The sequence below is a fragment of the Corythoichthys intestinalis genome, chromosome 7 (genome assembly GCF_030265065.1).
Source record: "Corythoichthys intestinalis isolate RoL2023-P3 chromosome 7, ASM3026506v1, whole genome shotgun sequence".
In the NCBI taxonomy this organism is placed as follows: Eukaryota; Metazoa; Chordata; class Actinopteri; order Syngnathiformes; family Syngnathidae; genus Corythoichthys; species Corythoichthys intestinalis.
Window position 1 is genome coordinate 42,671,299 of NC_080401.1, and position 23,237 is coordinate 42,694,535.

The 23,237-nt window shown below is 38.7% G+C and overlaps 1 protein-coding gene across 1 annotated transcript; it reads right to left on the reverse strand.

The window, feature by feature from the left end:
- Nucleotides 1–10,108: 10,108 nt before the first annotated feature.
- oaz1a (ornithine decarboxylase antizyme 1a) lies at nt 10,109–22,374 on the reverse strand. The gene is given in 6 exon segments (XM_057841229.1): nt 10,109–10,609; nt 10,692–10,777; nt 14,348–14,523; nt 16,711–16,797; nt 16,799–16,865; nt 22,172–22,374. Coding segments are annotated over 6 exon segments (666 nt in total). The 5' UTR covers nt 22,291–22,374; the 3' UTR covers nt 10,109–10,478.
- Nucleotides 22,375–23,237: the final 863 nt, after the last annotated feature.

Sequence of the window (23,237 nt, forward strand, 5' to 3'; positions counted from 1 at the left end):
GTGGTGTGTTCATTATGGCTAATGCTTGCTGCTACATATCCCTTGTGAGGTGCTACAAGAAGCCAAAGTTTCCACAATTACATATTGTCGTATCACACGGTGCAAGTTGCATTTTATTCGCCATCTGGCCTTACCACTTTCGTTGTAATCCTCTGTAGTTTGAGGCAGCAAGGTCGTTGCATGAAAAAAATTAGCTATTTTCGCGCATTTTGCCGATTCTTTCACGAGTGCTTTTCTCTTTTTAATTCTTATTTTTCAGCGCCACCCTTGCTCTTTTTATCCATCCGAGCACCGAGATAGCAGCTAATTTGGCTCAATACAGACTACAATTAGGGGGCGGAGCTGCATGCTGTATTTTTCGTCTGCACACGTGAGGATGAGTCTGGAAAAAAAAATAATACTGTTTTTTTTTTTTTTAAGACGGCCCACAGGGACAGCGGTAACAGAATGTAAGTTATACTCAGTGACACTGTCATAAATAAATACCAAACAAAAAATGATAACAGTGTAATTTTTTTTTTTTTTTTTTAATAAAACGCGGACCGGCCCATCTGGCCGGCCGGCCCTTCTGGAATCGTCCAGAAGCTCCCGATTAGTCACTCCGGGCCTGGTCAGGGGCCCTAAGCAGCTGCATAGTCTGCGTATAGGCCGGGCCGGCCTTGCGGATGTCCAGCGGTTCCATGTTTATTCCGTACACTTTCAGCCTAGCAATTACCAGTTGTGTCACTCTGTCACCTGGGCTAGGCGAGGATTTTATTTCATCCAAGTCTCCAGGTTTCAAATTCTTTGGAGCCATAGATAGTTATGGAGTTATAGATATTAGAGCACTTATTACACATATTATTTTTTTCTCCTTTTACAAATTTGAAAAAAAAGGTTTCATTAAGACCTTATTTTTCAAATTTTGTGATCCTCTGACAATTGCTTCATATTGCAGGTATTAAGGGGTTAAACACAACGCAACTGATTAGCAAAAGTAATTAGCCCATTGCCATTGGTTGAAGTTAATGTGTACTGTTTTGAAGGCTTTGGGTTAACTACACTGGCCATGGTAAAAACAAAATCTGATTGGCCGTTCAAAAAATCTGCACATACTACTGAAAACAATGCAGTCAATACCCGTTGAGAAGAAATACAATTTTATAGAATACATTTTCAAATTAGGACTCAAATTTGATAGCGAATTGGAGTTTTTTTTTTCTGCCAATCATTTTTCAGACACTTTTGACAAATCTGACCAAAATAGTAATTTTTTGTTCTCATTATCATAAACTCTCCTCTAATGCTCGGCAACCAAGATAAACAGAGTAAAAGCCTTATTCATCCATGTAGCCACCTGAGAGCCTTGTTAGCATATGAAGAGCTTTCGAGAAGAGCTTCCATTGTTGACACAGGCTCCCTAATTGGCGACCATTTCCGTTGTCGGCTTTCGTCACATTTGCGTAAGCGCTGCAAAAAAATATAGCAAGGGGACGACAAGTATATAAGAGTGGTCCGTGCGGGCAAACGCCGTGGAAAAATGGCAAGGAACACTGTGACGAGGACATTTAGCATCGGGGCCATCAGCAGTGGAGTTAAAGCGGACAACTACACGGCAGGCCGCAGGCACAGCAGCGCAGGTGGGCGCGCGCTCCTGTGGGCCACTAGCAACGCCAGATCCTTCGGTTGCTCTCTCGGGTCAAGCCGGGAGAATATCTTTCCCAACATCCTCACACCCGACAGCATCCCGCAGTTCACCATCCCCAGCCTGCTGGTGCAGAACGGCCTTCGGAAGCAGGAGGGCGAAAAGGAGCCCGAGGAAGGCTCTCAGAGTTCTGGGATGGAACAAACGGGGTCTCCCGCATCCTCGTCCTCGTCGGGATCTCAAGCGGAGCTTTCGGCGCGCAAGGCCGAGCGCAGTGACTCGCTTCCGTTGAAGCAGAGGAGAAGCCGCCTGCAGAGGGAGGCGTCCTATCCCTGGCACCCCGCTGAAGCCCAGCACTGCTTTGACCCGGCCAGTAGGGCGGCACTCTCCCTGCCCCACCTGGCCAAGGTGACAACCCCATATGGCTTCGTCACCTTAAGCCAGAGCCCCCAAATGGCCAACGAGGAGGAGCTGCTGTGCCGAGCCGGGCCGCAGCGGGGCAACGTCGAGGAGGCCCTGAAGACGGACGACTGCGGGACGAACTCCCAGACTCACTCACTTGCAACCGCTTTGCACAAGCAGGATAATTTCAGACAGCGCCTCCGCGTGGCTATAAGGAAACACATCCCTTTTTGCCACTGACCGACACTGCCAACAGGACACATTTGTTATCCTCTTATAGCACTTGTAATGTCCCGTCACGACGAATAAACCAGCAGCACCTGTTTGTTTCCTGGTTCTCTGATTCAGAGCATATGCGACGTGTATTATTTTAACGTTACCCATTTTTGGGGGTTAAAAGGTTTTTCGCTGGATAAAATTTGAGACTGTAGTTGCCAAAAGTAAGTGAGATTATGTCAAAACACATTTCTCTTTTTAAGGCATATCTTAGGTTAATGAAAAAATGACACAATATATAGTATTGTCGCAACATTTTGCAATGGTAACTCTTGCAAGGTCATCTCTGAACATGACCTTGCTGGCTGCTCTCACAACAGTGACTGACTAGCCAAGGATGAGAATGATGTACCGTAATTTTCGGACTATGAGCTGCTACTTTTCCCCCTCATTTTGAATCCTGCGGCTTAAAGTCCAGTGCGGTTTATCTGTTGATTTATTTGGGTTAATAGGCAACCTTTTATTTGACAGCGGCGTCATAAGACTGTCATAATGACCGTATGATATGACACTATCATGGGCATTACTGAATCCTTATGACAGATGTAATTCAATGTCATCCAGCAAATTATGTCAGTAACTCTCTTTATGTCCAGCTCAGATCTTTTACATCCATTCAGAAGTGAGATAAATTGCTGGATGACACTAAAAAACATCTGTTATAAGCATTCATTAATGCTCATGACAATGTCATGTCATAATTGCGATTGTCTAATGACAGTTTTATGAAGCCACTGTCAAGTAAAATGTTACTAAATCCCATAACTAGCAATTAATGAAACAAGTGGAACAGTAACTCAAGAAATAATTAGCGAAGAACTTGAATTTTGCTTTTTTTTTTTTTTTTTTTACATCTGTAGCGCTGCAATGCATGCTAGGAGGCATGTCGCATTGTCGCGCTCAACCTGTAATGGCGCCGTTTTACCTATATAAAGAAATAAAAGGCAGCGTAAAATAAGTAGAGTGAATATTGGCAGCCTTTGGAGCCTCTTTTTAATTGGCTAAAGCCATATAATCCCTCTCCCTACGATTAGAAATATCATGGGAAGCAATGTGGGGAAGCAAGGTAGCAATTGATCTTTTTCTTAACACCTTATGTTATTTCCCAACGCAGAGAAGATATATCAATTGGTAGCACTACGCACAGTCATGGTTCCACTTCCCATCATGCATTTGGGCAGTATCATTTACTGCAGTGCTTCTCAATTATTTTCTGTTACGCCCCCCCCAAGGATGACGTAAATGTTTCGCGCCCCCCCCAAACTCTCTGCCGCCACTGTAAATAGTATCATTTGTCTATAAAATTACTATTATAAATACGCATCTGCCTAACATTGTGTCCTTTTTTTCTAATAAAGAAAAAAAGTAACATAGATCAACTTATAATAAAGTATAACTTTATTAACATTGTTTTGTTTGTAAAAGAGAAGACTTGACGCGCATCAATTTGCCTGAATTTAAAAAAAAGTCACATCCAAACTGTAAAAAATACACTCAAGGTACATTTTTGACCATTTGATACAGAAAAATAAAATGTAATAAAATCAGTAAATAACAAATTAAAATTGATTAGAAACATTCACTCATGAGGACAATATGCCAAAAAAATTGACCGAAAAAATAAAACTGAATAAAAGAAAAAAAAAAAGAGTGTCCTTGGACAGAAGGACAGTTTTTATTTTTGCTGCTCACAGTATTTACTTCCTTGTGGTGTGGAGTTATTTTGCAATAAGCATGCTAACAATGCTCACTGGTTTACTGACATAACACTGACAAAGCAAGACGATTGTTGGCAATATTCGGCACGTTTTCACTGAAAAACAATCGAGCGGCTTATCAATGAGATTGGGGTCTAATGTCTTTAAGTGGCATCTTAATAGATTTGGCTTCTGGCTGTCCGCTATAATTATTTTTAGACACAGTAAACAGTGGTCTTTCCTCATCACCCACTGTATTAAATGTCAAAGCTAAAAGGCAAACGGCCCGAAAAAAGCGCATTCTCGGCGGCTGAGGTAGAACCGTAGGTGAGGGCGGTCGTTGTGACGATCCCAAGCCGAAAATGGCACTTCTCGGGCGGACACGTGAGAACCGGAGAAGACAGTGGGTTGCTGCGTGAGTGAGTCCGGTCGGAAAACGGCTTTCGAAAACAGCGGCGGCACACTGCTCTTCTCTTCATATCTGTTTTCTGTGTGTGCTGAGTGCTCTTCCTTAGTTCAAAAATACTGCGCGCACTCTGAAAATGAGAGCGCCACTGCCACCCACTGAGTGGATGTGCAAGTACACTTTATTCCAGTACGGCAAAAAAAAAAAGCATGTTCCCCGAGGTCACATGCGCCCCCCCTGGCATCACCCCCAGGGGGGCGCGCCCCACTATTTGAAAAGTACTGATTTACTGAAAGCTCAACAAATACATTAGATGTCAATATTTAGTCACAATATACAAAGTCACAAGTCTTTCTATCCGTGGATTCCTCTCACAGAAAATGTTAATAATGTAAATGCCATATTGAGGATTTATTGTCATAATAAACGAATACAGTACTTATGTACTGCATGTTGAATGTATACATTCGTCCGAGTTTTATCCATTTTTTTCTTAATGCGTTGCCAAAATGTATATGATCGGGAAAAATTATCGCGAATGATTGGAATTGAATCGGGAGCAAAAAAAAAGCAATCGGATCGGGAAATATCGGGATCGGCATACTCAAACTAAAACGATCGGGATAGGATCGGGAGAAAAAAACATGATCGGAACAACCCGAAAGTCTACGATTGTTCATCAAAGCTTGGGGCAAGTACACAATTGTATTTTTATATTGGTCATTATGGTGGTACTTGAAGAACAAAGTATATATGGAGATGGTATTTGATGTGCAAAGTTTGAAAGTGGCTACATTATGTAGATGATGAAGGAAAATTTGATAATCCAATTTCAGATTATGAATATTTTGTGATAGCTAAGAGACCATACCATTGAGATTAATGGAATTTTGCATTGATTTATAATTGTGAATTTTGACACGACCATTCATACAAATTCTCTTCTTTACCAAATACTATTTGTGCCAAAAACTAAGCACTCTGTACGCCAATGGGTGGAAATCACTGGATTAAGATTACACAGGTTGCATCATCTGGAGAACTGAATCTGCAGTGACATACTCTGGCATATTTCCTTTGTATTTAAAGCAACACTAGGTAACTTTTCAACTTTTATAAAATATTTTCATAACATTTGTGATAATGTCGACTGACAACTAGTTGAATGACACATCTTTAAATCTTGAGGGGGGTCTATATCGGTTTCATCAGCACTAATTAACTTTGAGGAGGGTGGCAGGAACCCTACCATACACACACACACAAAAAAAACTACAAATGTGCTGACTGCTTTACGGCATACGTCACTTCCCCCTTTCCCCATTCATTGGGAAGAATAAAATTGATGCAAACGGTTTAGTGCAAATTCTGCAAAGATGGCAGAGCAACAAAAGAGACAAAAAGTTTTGACTGCGGTGGAAAAAAAAAACAGGTAACCACGATATACAAAATAAACATTGGCCCGGCTTTCATTTGCTGGCGTGATTCCGCCCAACCGAACACGTTGGTGCTGACAAGTTCGGGTGGAGGAGTTTAGCCACACGGTTGCTAACAATCATGTGCCATTGTTTAGCCACAACTGGATTCATAACCTTATTACCATTCATCCCTCACACAGCCGCTGTAAAGAGAAATGTTGTTTAAACAATCTGCAAGCAACCGGGAGATGGCCCTCATGGGAAACGCAGTCTTCCTTAGGGCAAAACACTAGCGCTTTTGTCCACCGGCATCGCTAAACTCGACCAGAACTGAAAAGTTACAAAGTATTGCTTTAAGCGACTTTATCTGTCCAAAATGGAAAACATAGCGCGACACCAGAAGAGGTATAGCTTTATTTTTTAAAATAAATTCAACAGTGTGCGCCTATTTTATCTTTGCTTCATTATACATGTGTTCCGAGTCCATCAGCATTACAGCAGTACGTGACCTCAAATTCATCCTAAAATTTCAGTTAATAGGAGTGTCATTTTCTATTTAAATATCATTATGTCCATTTTCATGATTCTAAAATTCCTATTTTGCTCATTTAGATTCTCTGAGCAATCATCTTCAACATAAAGGTCATTTAGACGAAATGATTACTAATGCTTAAACACACACTTTAAACATTTTTACAGAAAGATTCTCCTTAATAGTCCATGTTTAATGTTAATGGTTTCCTCAGGGCACGTTCTCGCTTTACATGCCAGACTGTGGTCTTCGCTTCATTGTGTACATTTTAGCATATGAAGGCCTTGAAGTGAAGGGTCTCCACTGCTAATGATGCACGTTGCACCCACATCAGGGGCCCTCGGCAACAAGAGATGGTGAGACAAGAGGATTTATAAACAGCCGCCACTTTTGTTAGTTTGCATGCGAAACCTCAGCGTTTGGCTGCAAATGAAGGAGTGCTTTGATGTAAGAAACAGCTGAGTTCACTTCAGTTTGAGCACATTTTAAGTTTCATTTCGGCCTAAATTATTAAACGTGATCATTTTCTCACGGCTTCTGTAGTTTATCTGAAATATTTGAATAAAAATATTTTCGGGGCCACAACTTGTATATAGCGTCCACCCTCTCTGGTTTGAACAAATTATTTCCCCAGACTGGACTAAACTGGGATAACGTAGTAGGTTGTGGGTCATTTTTTAAAAATTATTTATGCGCAAATTTTAATGTTTTTCCCCCCCATTTTTTGAACAACTGCGACCATCCAGTTAGTAGGAAAGTACTTCGCATGGAACTCTTTCAGTGCCAGTAACAATGCTGTGGCATTTTTCATCCTTCTGCTGTGAATTTAAATGAGTTTATCCCAAAGAGATGTCAAATCCATGACTCATTGGACGATTGTTCAGTTATTACCTTCTGCTAAATGGCTCCCTCTTGCGGTGTAAAACTGAATCACTACACGAGTACAGTTCAGTTGTATTTATCTTTTGCATTCAATTTATTTACTCTTTAAGACTCGTGCTAAAACTTTTTTTTTTTTTAATTTTATTTATTTTTCCTTTCAGGCATGACAAATCCAAACAAACATACAGCATTTATATGTGTTTACAATTAATTCAACCCGAAAAGAAAAGGGCTGACGGGAGAAGACGAAGCTTATTGAAACCCGTCCCCAGTAATACCATATAGGATGCAGAAAATATCAAATATCAATTTTTGACATTCAGATTTCATAATGATTACAAGTTTTTTTTTTATAATAACCATCCCCTCTGATTGTTCATTTTCCAATAGTCCATAGTCGATCGAGGCAATGTGCTCGTTATGTTGATTAGATCCAGTAGACTAGTTCATAATTCAGTAATTAGTTTATTCAGTTGATTCGATCCAGAAGATAGGGAATAGCTGAGGACCGATGGTAGGCAGTGTCCCCCACCCTCCTTTTGTTGACTTAATCCTCGTCGCAGTTTTCATTCCTTGCTGACTCCCGACGAACATTCATCTCAAGGTTGCGCAGCTTCGTAGTAGGTTGCATCGCCATTTCGGTTGTGGACTCATGGCCTGGGGGACTGGTGTCGCTAGGTCCTTCAGAAGGACCGTCCCAGCAATCACTGTCCCACCTGGCACGATCAGAAGCTGCCAGCAGCGCACCAAAAGGAAACATCCTCGATATTGTTCCTCTTCGAGTGTGGTCAGACACAGCGGCCGCCATCTACCCCAGCTATCCTCCACAATATCCAGACTTTAAGGTGTTTTCCGGGCAGGCGCGTTGTCCAGGTTCTGACCGGATTGTAAAGCAGGACAGTGACCAATCGACCAGTTCCATGTAGTTACAAATTTGAAGAATTTAAAGTCAATTGTCTGTGCATTTACAGCAGGGCCGGCCAAGTCCATTTGGGGGCCCTAAGCAAAATAATGCCAAGGGGCCCACCACATTTTTGGCACACCATTTTGTCACAGTGTACTGCGAAACCCATACATGCAATCCAACCCATATGTCTATATTTTGTTGCACTGCATACTTCAAACTTCTCACCCCAAATGATTGTCAGTACTTACAGTAGATAGCGCCAAACCTTTTTTTAAAAGAGGGAATAGAAATAAGTATTTTTTAAGCTTGGCATTAAGTATCAAAACTCACAAAAGTCAAATAAAGCAAACTGTAGTAAACAAAATAGAATATAAATTAAACAATTCCCAGATTGGGGGCCTCCTAGTGGTCAGGGGCCCTAAGCAGCTGCATAGTCTGTGTATAGGCTGGGCCGGCCCTGATTTACAGCCAACAGATGATACAGTGCCTTGCAAAAGTATTCGGCCCCCTTGAACCTTGCAACCTTTCGCCACATTTCAGGCTTCAAACATAAAGATATAAAATTTTAATTTGTTTGTCAAGAATCAACAACAAGTGGGACACAATCGTGAAGTGGAACAAAATTTATTGGATTGGAGCACCTTCTTCCACATGTTTGGTGTGTCTCCCAGGTGGCTTGTGGCAAACTTTAAACGAGACTTTTTATGGATATCTTTGAGAAATGGCTTTCTTCTTGCCAGTCATCCATAAAGGCCAGATTTGTGCAGTGTACGACTGATTGTTGTCCTATGGACAGACTCTCCCACCTCAGCTGTAGATCTCTGCAGTTCATCCAGAGTGATCATGGGCCTCTTGGCTGCATCTCTGATCAGTTTTGTCCTTGTTTGAGAAGAAAGTTTGGAAGGACGGCCGGGTCTTGGTAGATTTGCAGTGGTCTGATGCTCCTTCCATTTCAATATGATGGCTTGCAGTGCTCCTTGAGATGTTTAAAGCTTGGGAAATCTTTTTGTATCCAAATCCGGCTTTAAACTTCTCCACAACAGTATCTCGGACCTGCCTGGTGTGTTCCTTGGTTTTCATAATGCTCTCTGCACTTTAAACAGAACCCTGAGACTATCACAGAGCAGGTGCATTTATACGGAGACTTGATTACACACAGGTGGATTCTATTTATTATCATCGGTCATTTAGGACAACATTGGATCATTCAGAGATCCTCACTGAACTTCTGGAGTGAGTTTGCTGCACTGAAAGTAAAGGGGCCGAATAATATTGCACGCCCCACTTTTCAGTTTTTTATTTGTTAAAAAAGTTTAAATTATCCAATAAATGTTGTTCCACTTCACGATTGTGTCCCACTTGTTGTTGATTCTTGACAAAAAAATTAAATTTCATATCTTTATGTCTGAAGCCTGAAATGTGGCGAAAGGTTGCAAGATTCAAGGGGGCCGAATACTTTTGCAAGGCACTGTATGTCCTTGTGAGTTCTGTTTGCATTGGCTTTGAGTCACCTGTTTTGTTTTTGGGGGTTTTCTCTTTTTCTTTGCCTTCCATTGTTTTGGGTACACTCGGTTTTGCTTCCAGTTTTGAGTTGCCACCCAGACATTATTTAACATTTGTACAGTTCTTATTATGTCCAAGAGTTAGCTTGAGTCAGCAACATAATTATTTAGTAAATTTTGTTTATACCTCCTCTTAAAAACAGCCAATGACCCCAAGCTGGTCACTGCAGAATCTAGTTTGTTCCAAAGCTTTTACATTTACATTATTACTAATCTTTACTTGGTTACAAATGTACTTATTGATTCTACGTTTCTGGCCTACTGGTGTTTCTCCATACAAATATTGACTTGAATTCTATGACTTCCGACTTACTGAGGTCACATCCGGGACTCAGTGATAACCCGAGGCTGCAAACGTGAAAAAGAAGACAAATAAAAAAAAATAAAAAAAAGACTCGTGAGTATGAGGTGAGCACTTTTAATTGGTTCAGTTTCAACATGCAGATTTCTATCAAGTGAATCAGAGCATCAAATGAAAATCATGCACACATAGAAAACACAAATCAATATGAACAGGAGAATCAACTCACAATTACTATGAAAACAAATCTACCTGGAGGAGTACGACGAATTCAAATTTAATCATAAATATCAGCCTGTGCGGATGATGATGATGACGATGATGGGGGGGGGGGGGGGGGGACAGGAAGTCATCACTAGACATCAAAGGAAGTAAAACGTTGTTACACGAGTGACTAAAGGAGACCTATATGCCCTGTTTGATTACAATACATTGAAGTGGATGAGAAAGAAAGGTACGCGAGCGCTCGTTTCAGTCGTCGTCGGAAGAGTCTCGCTCGATGCTGTAAGCCATGAAGAAAGCGTCGGGGCGGGAGGGGACGAGGGGATGACCCGGTCTAACAATCTCAAAGCCCAGGAAACTGAATGTGCGTAGCAGGGATGCTGAGGAGGGAACAATAAAACAACACGTGAGCACTTGAGCGAGTCAAGAGCCTACAAAAACAAATAACACATGGTCCCTTACCTCGATCGTCACGGCTCTTGTGGAAGCAGATGAAAACGTGCTCACCCTGCAGCTGCTCCTCGGCAAACTCCAGCACCAGAGCAAAACTGTTCACAAAACAAACTATTATGATATCAACTTAAAGCAGGAGTGTCCAAACGTTTTCCTCAGAGGGCCGCTTTCAGAAAAAATCTAAGGTTGCAATGACCAACTTAAAATCCTTCCACCTTCTTTTGTCAAATGATAAAAAAGTAGGGCTGTCAAAATTATCGCGTTAACAAGCGGTAATTAATTTTTTGAATTAATCCCGTTAAAATATTTGACGCAATTAACGCACAAATGCCCCGCTCAAACAGATTAAAATTACAGCACAGTCAAAGGTGTACTTGTTGTGTTTTCGGAGTTTTGCCGCCCTCTGCTGGAGCTTGGGTGCGACTGATTTTATAGGCTTCAGCACACATGAGCATTGTGTAAGTAATTATTGACATCAACAATGGTAGGCTACTAGTTTATTTTTTTATTTAAAATTTTACTAATTTTATTAAAACGAAAACATTAAGAGGGGTTTTAATACAAAATTTCTTTAACTTGTACTAACATTTATCTTTTAAGAACTACAAGTCTTTCTATCCATGGATCGCTTTAACAGAATGTTAATAATGTTAATGCCATCTTGTTGATTTATTGTTATAATAAACAAATACAGTCCCTAAGTACCGTATGTTGAATGTATATATCCATCTTGTGTATTATCTTTCCATTCCAACAATAATTTACAGAAAAATATGGCATATTTTATAGATGGTTTGAATTGCGATTAATTACTTTTTAAACTGTAATTAACTCGATTAAAAATTTTAATCGTTTGACAGCCCTATAAAAAAGATTAAGTTTTTAAAATGTATTTGTTTTTAAGTATTAACTAGGGCTGCAGCTATCTATTATTTTAGCAATCGATTAATCTACCAACTAGTGAGTTTGAATAATTGAGAAATCAGTTGCAGAATAAATATTAGGGATGTAAAATATAGGCTTGCCAAGATTGCACTTTTAAAATAAAATTCCCAAGTGTTTCTTCAAACTATGCAGAATTGCACTTTTGCACATTTAAAATTAATTAAAATACCTGGGCTTGGCCACAAAAAGTATTAAAAAAATAAATAAATGAGGATCTAAGTACAGCAAAAGAACAGCTGGCTAACTTGTATAGTAAAAGTCTGCTTGCTTAAATGCTATAAAATGCTAACATTTTTTAGTAATGCTCCCCAACAAATCGTTCAAACACTTTACTGCTATAAAATGCTAACGTTTTTTAGTAATGCTCTCAAAAAATCATTCAAACACATATTCCCAGAAAGAAACTGCTAAATGTACCTATAAACAAAATTACAAATGCATTAAAAAAACATATCAGGTCAAACAAAAACTTACCTTATGTTGGCCTTAACAGGGAGCAGCTGGATTCAGCCATGTTAAATGTTTTGTCATATTCACTGCCAAATCAATAAAACTAAATGCAAACACTTTCAAACCTAACCATTACAACATCACCCTAAACAAATACTCGCAGCAGCAAATTTAGTTCAAAGCTTTTTTTCCCTAATCGATTTACTAGAGTTAATCAATCATTCATTGCAGCACTAGAATTAACTCATCAACTGCCATTTTGGCTGGGGGTCAAATTGGATTGGACGTCTTTCACCGTCAATGGCAGTGAAACATGATCACTCAATGCCAGTCTTCCAAGTTGAAATGGATATGATGTCAATAACTGGTAATGGCAGTGAATGAGTTAAGGGCTTCAAGCAACAACATAATCCAGAGGTATAAGGATATTGCAAAATATCTATTTATATTATTTACATTTTTCTATTTATATTATTTACATGACTGAAACAAACTTTGCAGAACAAAGAAAATCAGTGTTGTTTTTGCCAGCCCATTTAGTTTCCGTCTTAGTCTTTTGGACAATAATAATTAGTCTTGGTTGTATTTTAGTCATTTCAAAATGTGTTTGTCTTCGTGTAGTTTTTGTTGAAGAAAATTCAAATCAAATTTTGTCTAATTTTCTAACTGAAATTCGAAAGTTTCATTCCAAACAAAGTATTTCTGAGGAACATTCACAGACGAGCACATATTGTAACATGTACAAATCTTTCACGTAATAATACAGACTTAGTACGAAAACAGTACATTATTTTCAAAGAATTATACCCACCTGGACGTCACGAACTGTAAGTAAAAATGAAAAAGTTGTCCGAGAGTTAAGAGGACACTCACTGTTAGCAATAGCCTAAATCTAACGCAAATGTGAATTCTATGCTAATGCTACAAGTTACATTTAGGGGCCGTTTACATGGTGACTCTCCGAGAAGACGAAAAATTTCATGTTTGCATTTATATGGGCCCGTCTGCATTCGAACAATGTTGAAATTCCGCATGAAAACGATGTAGTATTCATGCCAGGCCCTAGGGGGCAGTGCAGATTTACAAGGCAACAGCAATTGATGCACTTTGACCCCACCAAAGTTCCTCAGCCCGGACAAAAATATGCCCGCCCACCCGAAGCGATGGCGTTTTTCTTTTGTTCAAAAAGGCACAAAAATGGAAACATTCAACATATTTAATTTAAAAACATTATTAAAACAGTAAATTAAAGCCGATATTCCACCTTATTTGCCGTTTTTAATGTTTAGTAGCACCGATGCGCACGCCCAATGTGACATGTACAAGTGCTGACGTGATCGGCACGGTGTCGCGCCGGGGGAGCCTTTGATATACATGCGGAAAAAGCCCCCCTCAAGCCCCCGCAATCGAATTCTTCCACTTTGGAGGCAGGATTCAGAATTTTTCGTCTTCGCCTTCAGTCTTCGCCGACAACATATGCACGCGAGGCCACTCCGCAACACAGTCATTGCGTCTTCGTGTCGCAGAGTCGCCATGTAAACTGCCTCTTAGTGTTTGATGCACAATCAGCACAGATCTTTAAAGGCTAAAGCAACGTTGCTTATTCTCTCTTGCCAACTTAAGAAGACAATTCTTACCATGTGTGTCTCAAAACAAGCCATGGGGAGACTGGAGAGGACAATAGTTGGCGAGTTTGGGGGGGGTGGGGTGCAGCACAACACATGAGAGACACAACAAGACACTGCTAGTATGCAGGCTAACTACACATAAAATGTCACTCGTTGTGAACATGTGACAGAAACTATGGCGTATTTTCATCTCGTTTTCGGATGAAAACTTATGTTTTCGTCTTCGAAGACACAATTTTAGCTCGTTATCGTCTCGTCATCGTCATGAAAAACTGGTTCATCGACGAAATATTTTCCTTATAGTAATCGTTGACAAAACAACACTGGAGAAAATGTCCAGCTACAAAAAAAAAAAAAAAAAGGTCAGGAATACCATAATGACAATAGCTCAGTTTATGACATTGTTTTATTTCTTATACAAATACTAAAATTCTACAGTTTGCTACATTGATTTCAATATGTTGTCAGGTTTTGACCCCTTGTTTAATGAAGAGGCATGTTTTAGCGACTAGCTCCATTTAGTGTTAAAGATGAGATGTGCAACAAAATGTAGGCTGAACTCAAGCTTCCTGTGCCAGCCATAGTTTGGGTATCCATGACTCAAAGAATTGAAACCGAAACAAAGCCTGTTTTCCTACTAACCTGTCTTTGCTTCCCTCTGGCAACGCTCCTGGCGGGATTTCTATGTAGAGGTTGCCCGCTTTAAGTGCTGCCCTCCAAACACACGTCTTGCCTTCTGAAAAGCGCGGTTCGAAGAGCAGGAAACGCACTCTGCTGTTGGCGGGAGCCGGTTCCTCCAGAACCAGCAACTGAGCATCCTACCAAAGGGGGAGAGGACCAGTACAATTGAGGATACGTGATATGACAATCGAAAACAAAATTACAATTATGGCTGCCATGATTAACAGATAACTATTTTAAAAGTTGATTAACTGTTGCAACACATTGTTGACCTGAAAAGTGTGCAAATTCCCTTCTTTGAGCTTCAGATTAGAACATTCACATCATCACATCTTTTTTTAAGATACTTGTTGTAAATTTTATATTTAGAAATATATTTTTCACATCAAATAAAACACTATTTTATTAAAAAATATATATTTCTAAAAAATCTATACTCTCATGTTTATTTTATTTTTTTACTTGTATTTTCTAAGAATATTAAATAAAAAATGTAAATGTGATTTCTGTAGTACCAAATGAAAGAAGGCCAATTATCTTTGTAATTCACCTAAATGTGATTAGTGCTGCAACAATTAATCGATTAACTCAAGTAATTCAATTAGAAAAAAACTTTGAATTAATTTTTTTTCTGCTTCGAGTCCCCATTTAATTAAAGTGGTGTTGTAATACTTTGTTTTGGAAGTGTTTTTATTGATTTGGGTGGATACACTGCCGTCTAGAGACAACAGTGGATATGACATAAGTAATTTAACTAGGCTGAATCCAGCTGCTCCCTGTTCAGACCAACATAAGCTAAGTTTTTGTTTGAACTAATGTTTTTTAATGCATTTGTAATTTAGTTTATAGGTATATTTAGCCGTTTTTGTGGGAATATGTGTTTGAACAAATTGTTAAAAACATTGTAAAATAAAAATGTTAGCATTTTATAGCAGTTAAGCTAGTGGACTTTTGCTATGCAAGTTAGCCAATTGTTCGTTTGTTGTACTTGGATGCTTTTTTTTTGTGCTTTTTTTTTAACACTGTTTGAGGCTAAGATCGGGAATTAATAACAAATCCGATTACTCGAACTAAATAGTTCATAGATTAATCGAATTATAAAATAATTGATAGCTTCAGCCCTAAAAGTGATATTTCCAAACATCTACTTAGTAGTTAAAAAAATATTGTTACATAATTTGTAGGGCTGTCAAAATTATTGCGTTAGCGGGCAGTAATTAATTTTTTAAATTAATCACGTTAAAATATTAGACGCATTTAACGCACATGTCCCGCTCAGATTAAAATGACAGCACAGTGTCATGGCCACTTGTTACTTGTGTTTTTTGGTGTTTTGTGGCCCTCTGCTGGTGCTTGGGTGCGACTGATTTTATGGGTTTCAGCACCACATGAGCATTGTGTAATTATTGACATCAAAAATGACAAGCTACGAGTTTATTTTTTGATTGAAAATTTTACAAATTTTATTAAAACGAAAACATTAAGAGGGGTTAAAATATAAAATTTCCATAACTTGTACTAACATTTACCTTTTAAGAACTACAAGTCTTTCTATCCATGGATCGCTTTAACAGAATGTTAACCATGTTAATGCCATCTTGTTGATTTATTGTTGTAATAAACAAATACAGTACTTATGTACAGTATGTTGAATGTATATATCCGTCTTGCGCCTTATCTTTCCATTCCAACAATAATTGACGAAAAATATGGCATATTTTATAGATGGTTTGCTGTAATTAACTAGATTAAAAAATTTAATCGTTTGACAGCCCTAATAATTAGTAATTAATCGATTCATCAAAAATCATTTGAAAACAAGGGGGGGGACTATTTTCTTATATGTTTTATTTCATTAATTTTAAAACCACTTTTTAATATTGAAAACAACAAAAGAACAAAACTAAACATTAACCTCCGTTTATTATTTTTCTTCTCTTTAATTAAAAAAAATATATAAATTCCCGGATTTCTGTAGTCCTTGATGAATAATATCAACATCCAGTTCTTTCTTTTACTAACTACCACAACACACTCTGTGACCTGGGCTTGCAGTGAATGAGTTATACTAATGATGACTCTTGGAATAAATATCCACTGTAGTGACGACTGTCCCTCAAAGGGTTAAAACAACATGTATTGCATATATGAACCATTAGTTGACTAATTGCAAGATTAATCGATGATTCGTCTATCAAAACCACGGGAGGGCTGACAGCTCCACCCGGTCAGATGAATTGGACATCTATTGCCGTCAATAACAGTAAATGAGTTAATTCTAACATGCCAATAACAAATTTCTTCATAAACATAAATGAACTTACAGAATAGAATAGCTTAGCTGAAAGATTGCGATCCCGCTGGTCATTCCCTCGCCCACCTGGGATCTTCAGGGGTGGGTGAGGGGCATCAGGAGCACCACAGAGGCCCCGGACACGGGTTACTGCAACAGCGGGAGCACCTCCTGGGATTGGAGATACTGCAAAACACAACCGGTGCACGTGAAAACAAAGCCATAGCGAGTGGAAAAGTTCCCTTGCTTCAGTACGCCACCTGATTTACGCAACAGATTTGGAAGCCATGTTATTGCTTAGTAAGTCACCTGTGTAAAATGTAATCAAACAATCTTTACTTAGTGACCATGTAGGATACGTTGCGTGAGTATAATGAGGAACTTTGAACATGCAGGAAGGAAGAGGTGGCTTAGTAAGCACATTGTGGCGCTTGTGACTTAACAGCATTTTAGCCGAGTCATCAGAAAAACACTCAAAACAGACACTACAATTTTATTTTCACATTTTCTCTATTATTTTACTCCATCATGCATTAATTAGTAGAATTTTAATTTTTAAAGTGCCTTTCAAAAGGCTTATTTTTTTCAGGCCAGGTTCAAAAATTAATAACTGAGTACTAATAATGCAATCGCGATGAAAATATTTAGTCACATGTTCAACAATGCTATTGTTTAACTGAAAAATTTGTACATTTTGACATCCAAGCGCATGTTTTTCCCCAAACAGTCTTGCAGGAATTTCACTTAAATGTAGCCTGTAACGCAAGAAATTTGTGTTTGGGGTATTTCAGTCCAAACGCAAAACAAACACTTTACTCACAATTGTAATGATTTTTGTTAAAAAACAACCACAATTCGACACTTATTTTTATGCATGATGTATTTGAATAGTTATAAGATACTACTGTATGTGTAGTTACATGTATCAAAGAAAGTACGTTTTGTTCCAGCCGCTTCCTTAAACTAACATACTTGTGTGTTTTGGCATGGCAGATGTTATCACATGACTGTGGAAACACTAAAAGTGTTTGTCTAAACATTAGCCCGCTTAAGTTGAGCGCTAACTCAGGCTTTATGGCCGTGAAGCCATACAGCAGCAGTTTTTCAGCTTCAACCGAGGACAGTCATCATGAGCCAGTGTGAGCGTGTTCTTGCATACGTTCACTGTTAAATGCTGGCGCGCTATCGGTTGAATGGCAGAAACGTTGTGCCTCATTCCCAGTTGCGTAAATGACACCGGTGCGCTATATATGGCGCAAAGGTGTGAATTCCAAATGAGAATTAGTTGCTGGGTGCAATGGAACCTACTATTTGCTTAACTGTGGAGAATGTTCAAGGGCTGGATTTACTTAAAACTTAATTAGGATTATATCGAAGTTTCGTTGACATACTTAACTGTGGGTTAAAAGTCGGACTAAATCACACTTTTTGAAAATATTCAGACAGTTTATATATCGCAAAATGTTTGGGTGGTTTGTTGCATCAAATTATTACGATAGGTGCATGTTTGTTTTTACAATCTTAGACTGAACATCTGCTTCCCTTTAAAAAAGTTGGTCATAGAAGCAAAGTTGTTTCTATCCTTTATGGGTGGATTAACACTAATCTAATGTTTTTGAATGAATGAATGAATTTATTGTCATTGTCATCATCAAAATCATTAACAGTTTCAGAGTGTGGAATTTTGTTTACCCGAAGGAAAGACGAAGACAGACAAGGAAGACGGGAAAAGCAAATGCTTATCGGAAACCCGTCCCCCATCAGCCCGGGTCGCACAGACAGCATATTGTGTATCAGTCCAGTCATAGTCTTACGCATTTCGTTCAAAAGTCATTGATTGCCATGGAAATTTCACATATTGTCAATTTGAGTTCATTGTATCAGTTGATGTCCAAGTAGGTACCAGACGTGAAGGTGCTGGCTGGACATGGGAGTTGGTTGGATGTCGGTCTCATCGTAGAAGATATTTTATCCATAGGACTCATCTCATTCTCACTCATTTTTAGATCGATACTCTGACTTACAAGTCAAAATATGACCATGCAAAAGACAATGACTGTAGTTTCTGAGATTGTCTTGTTAGATTCAAAATTTGGTTTATTTTGATGACACCAAGGCCTTGTTCAGACTAGCAGCCAAAATCGGATTTTTAGCCCATCCAGATTGAATGGATTGGATGGCTCTTTTGAAGTCTGAACAGTCCCGTAGCACAGAAATCTGATTTTTGAGATAGAGTGAAACCACATATGGAAGTTAGTTTCATATCAGATATGGACAAGATTAGTGCTGCAACGAATAATCGATGAACTCGAGGATTCGATTAGAAAAAAATATTCGAATTAAACGAATACTCGAAGCAACAAAATTTAATTAAAGTGGCGCAATGGTTTATTATGAAAGTGTTTTCATTTAGTTTTAATGATTAGGGTGGATACACTGCCCTCTGGTCTGGCTCATTTCACATGGCTGAATCCAACTGCTCCCTGTTAAGACCAACGTGAGCTAAGCTTTTGTTTGAGCTCATGTTTTTTAATGCATTCATAATTTAGTTTATAGGTATTTTTAGCCGTTTTTTGTGAGTGAGTATGTGTCTGAACAATTTGTTAAGAGCATTGTAAAAAAACTTTAGCATTTTATAGCATTTAAGCTAGCGGAGTTTTCTATGTAAGTTAACCAACTGTTCTTTTGTTGTACATACAGTACCCTCCATAATTATTGGCACCCCTGAAAAAGATGTGTTTTTTAGCTTCTAATATTTTTTTTTTCAATTCAAATAATATGGGACCTTAATGGAAAAAAAAGAGAAAAATCCAACCTTCAATACAAGTGCATTCATTCACTGGGGAAAAAATCCCACATAAAGAAAGAATTATTTGACATCAAATAATGTGTGTCACAATAATTAGCACCCCTGGTGTTAATACTTTGTACAACCCCCTTTTGCCAACAAAACAAGGTCTGGGGACTGAGATGGCGATGGGAGGAGCTTGATTTTGTGTCTGGTGAACCATTTCTGTGTAGATTTGGCCATATGTTTAGGGTCACTGTCTTGCTGAAGGACCCAGTGACGACCCATCTTCAGCTTTCGGGCAGAGGGCAACAGATTTTGATTTAAAATGTCCTGGTATTTCAAAGCATTTGTGATGCCATGCACCCTAACAAGGTTCCCAGGGCCTTTGGAAGCAAAACAGCCCCACAGCATCACTGACCCACCCCCATACTTCACAGTGGGTATGAGGTGCTTTTCAGCATGGGCAACTTTCGTGGCACGCCAGACCCACTTAGAGTGTTTGTTGCCAAAAAGCTCAATCTTGGTCTCACACAAAAATACACACGGTCCCAGGCTTCAACTGGGACCGTGTGCTTTGGTCAGATGAGACTATACTATTTATTTATATACTATCTACTTATAAATTATTTATAATTGATTCTGCATGCTTTCCTCAAGTATCAAGTTTCTGATGTGAAAATTGAGTGATTTATAAGCTGGTGAAAAAAAATGAAGTTGCTATTTTGGGCAAAAACTTCTTCTATATGTTAAATATTGCTATTGATCCTGAAAATATAGGTGACTATCTCTGTATTTTTTTGTATCTAGTGTAAAATCTGAGAATTTTATAGCCATTTTAGGTTTTGTTATACCTGTCTAGAAAAAATAATTAATCTGGATTTTATAAGGGAACGACTTTGAATTTTTTTATGCTGCTGCTCATGGAGACTCATATATGTCAAAGGTAGGCGCCTGTTTTGGTTTTAGGTCGGTAGCAGCTTTGGTTTTGAAAATATTTTAATCTGAAGTTTTTGAAAATAGTCCCCCGTACGGATCGGCCCTGCGCCCAGTGTCATGTCAATATATTATGAAGTCTATGGATGTGCGCATTTGTTGGACGTCTCGCCACCTAGAAGGACTGCAGTAACCCCGTAGTGTTCGTCTAGTGACAAACTACGTCATCACCCCGAGCGTCCATTGCGCGCATAACATGGCGCCCTCCGTAGGTCAAAACATGCACTAAATATTATAGATTTTTAAATCAATGGCAATATTTTTTGTGTTTCTAATAACATTTTAGTAAAAAAGAGTGACTTATTTGAGCCTCTTTAAGTCCGAGGTTCCCTTTAAGGACCAAACACTACCCTGTGCAAACTCTTTCCTCCAAATGACTTATTTTTGGAAAGAAAAATAATTGTTGAAGCCCCTGAAATTACATTATCTCAAAGTGAAAAACATGGAGTCCGGTCAGCTCATGTTGAACGTAAGAAGTTACATTTTAATGTGCTAAAAAGGTTTCCTTAAAAACTCGACAGTCACACTCTTATGTACACTTATGTTATCAAACTGAACAGTTGAAGTTTGCATGTTCAAATATTACACAAAGCTCCCTGTAAAAAGCAATAAACCAAATTCATAGTGTTTACAAACCAGGGTGCAACCAGAAGAGAAGAACAGCCCTCTATGTTTAATATGACATCACTAAATCACCCCCCTCCTCCTCCTCGTATTCCTCCTTCCTCCCCCCGACAGTCGCAGTGCAGTGGAAATTTCCAAAGAGTCTTTCACAACAACGTGAAACCAGAAAGACAACATCCATCGCCCCTGGCCGACTTCACTCAGGACCCAAACAACGCAACCCATTCCCAGGTCAATGGGTTCCCAACCACACCTCCCTAACCCAAGATAAAACTAAAGACTAACACACCTGACACTCAATATGAGACAATAAAATAGGTGGGTGCTTGAAACTCATGTTGCTATATCGATTCCCGGTTGCAAAAGATTAAATTAATCCCTCGCGGCGAAATAATGTGTGTTTAATGAGCTCCCCAGCTACACGGCAAATGGAAAAATACTGTACAGTACAAACAAGCAAGCACAGTCAATGTATCGATTCACGGTAGAGACAAATAAATAAACATCTTTCCGCGATTGTAACCCTCTTGGAAGTAACAGAACGTTACAAAATGACAATATTGGATTATTTACGTCGTCGAATGCTAAAATAACAAAAACAAACAGTATGGTGACGTAACGACACCAAGGCCGTGGCTAATCTTCAAGCTAACACCTTTAACACTTCCATGACATTGACGTCAATACATCGGGGAATTGTATTCAAATGAGGCATTTAAACTTTAAAGCGAAGGAAGTGTTTTTATTTTAATCATTTAGAATCATTTAATTTACGATATAGTTTTAAAATATGTGACGTATTTTATCGGTATTTAACGACCGACATTTGGTTACTAAAATGTTTTACTCAATAAACATCAATTTTAAGCAACATTACCGACCACAAAGTTATATTGTTTAGTTGTCATTTAACATAAATGTAATATACGTTTAGAGGGAATAACAAGAAACAAGAAACACGGGCATTAGCCAGAGTCAATCCAGGAACTAGACGGCATCTTTTCAATAGGCCCTTTAGCTTAGCTTTGGCTCGTTGAACGATCCCGATGACGACACAAGCACGTAAAAAATATCAACAACATACCTTTCACTTTCCGGTTTATTACTGGTCTGTTCGATGACTGGCATCTCGGATAAATGTCTTTCTTTTTCTCTAGCAAAGCAGTGACTATTCAAAATCGTTTGTAGGTTCGATTTAACCATCCGGACTTCGTCCACACTGGCGTACCGCTCGCTCGTCCTCCCTCCTCCGCTTTGAGGCGCTGACAGGCGGCCAACAGGCTCATGTTGGGCTCGGCGCGAGGGGGAGTGTCCGATGCCTTATGACGCGGTTGAACAACCTTCACAAATACGAATAAGATATTTGACGGTCAAGTTTTTACATAGAAATAATTTTGTTCTGCTTGTGGTATTGTCGTTACACCTCGTGAATACTGGTCCTTCTAAAAAAATAGCATATTGTAATAAAGTTCTTTATTTTCTGGAATGTACTGATAAACATTAGACTTTTAGATATTTTAGATTCATTACTCACAACTGAAGTAGTTCAAGCCTTTTATTGTTTTAATATTGATGATTTTGGCAAAAAAGCCAACAAAAAACAAAAATCACTATCTCAAAAATTTGCATATCATGAAAAGGTACTCTAAACAGTGGCGGACTTGGCAATTTTGGGGCCTAAGGCGAACATATCCAGGGGCCCTCTTCATAGGTCAGGGGTTAAAAAGGTGAGAAGGGCGTGGAGGAAATATGTTCCGGTACACTAGGGCTATCCTAAACGACAAATTTTCTCCTGATTAGTCAGCCGACTAGTTTTACGATTAGTCGACTAATCTAATAATTTTCTTTTTCTTTTTTTTACTAATTTAGCAATTAAATTTTTGTTGACGCTTATTAATTCACAAAACCATTTTGGAACACTTAAATTCTTTATTAAAGTACAAATAATCATGTAAATAACAATAATTAATCACAAATAAACAATGAAGTTGAATGCTGACAGCATTTACTAGAGCATAGAATGGAAAGTAAACAGATTCAGAACACTGACGTTGCCTTTCCAAAATTATTCAAAACAATTCATAAAAAAAAAAAAATTCTAGCATAATTATTTTAGTATACTACTATATATAATAGTAGTATAATAATTA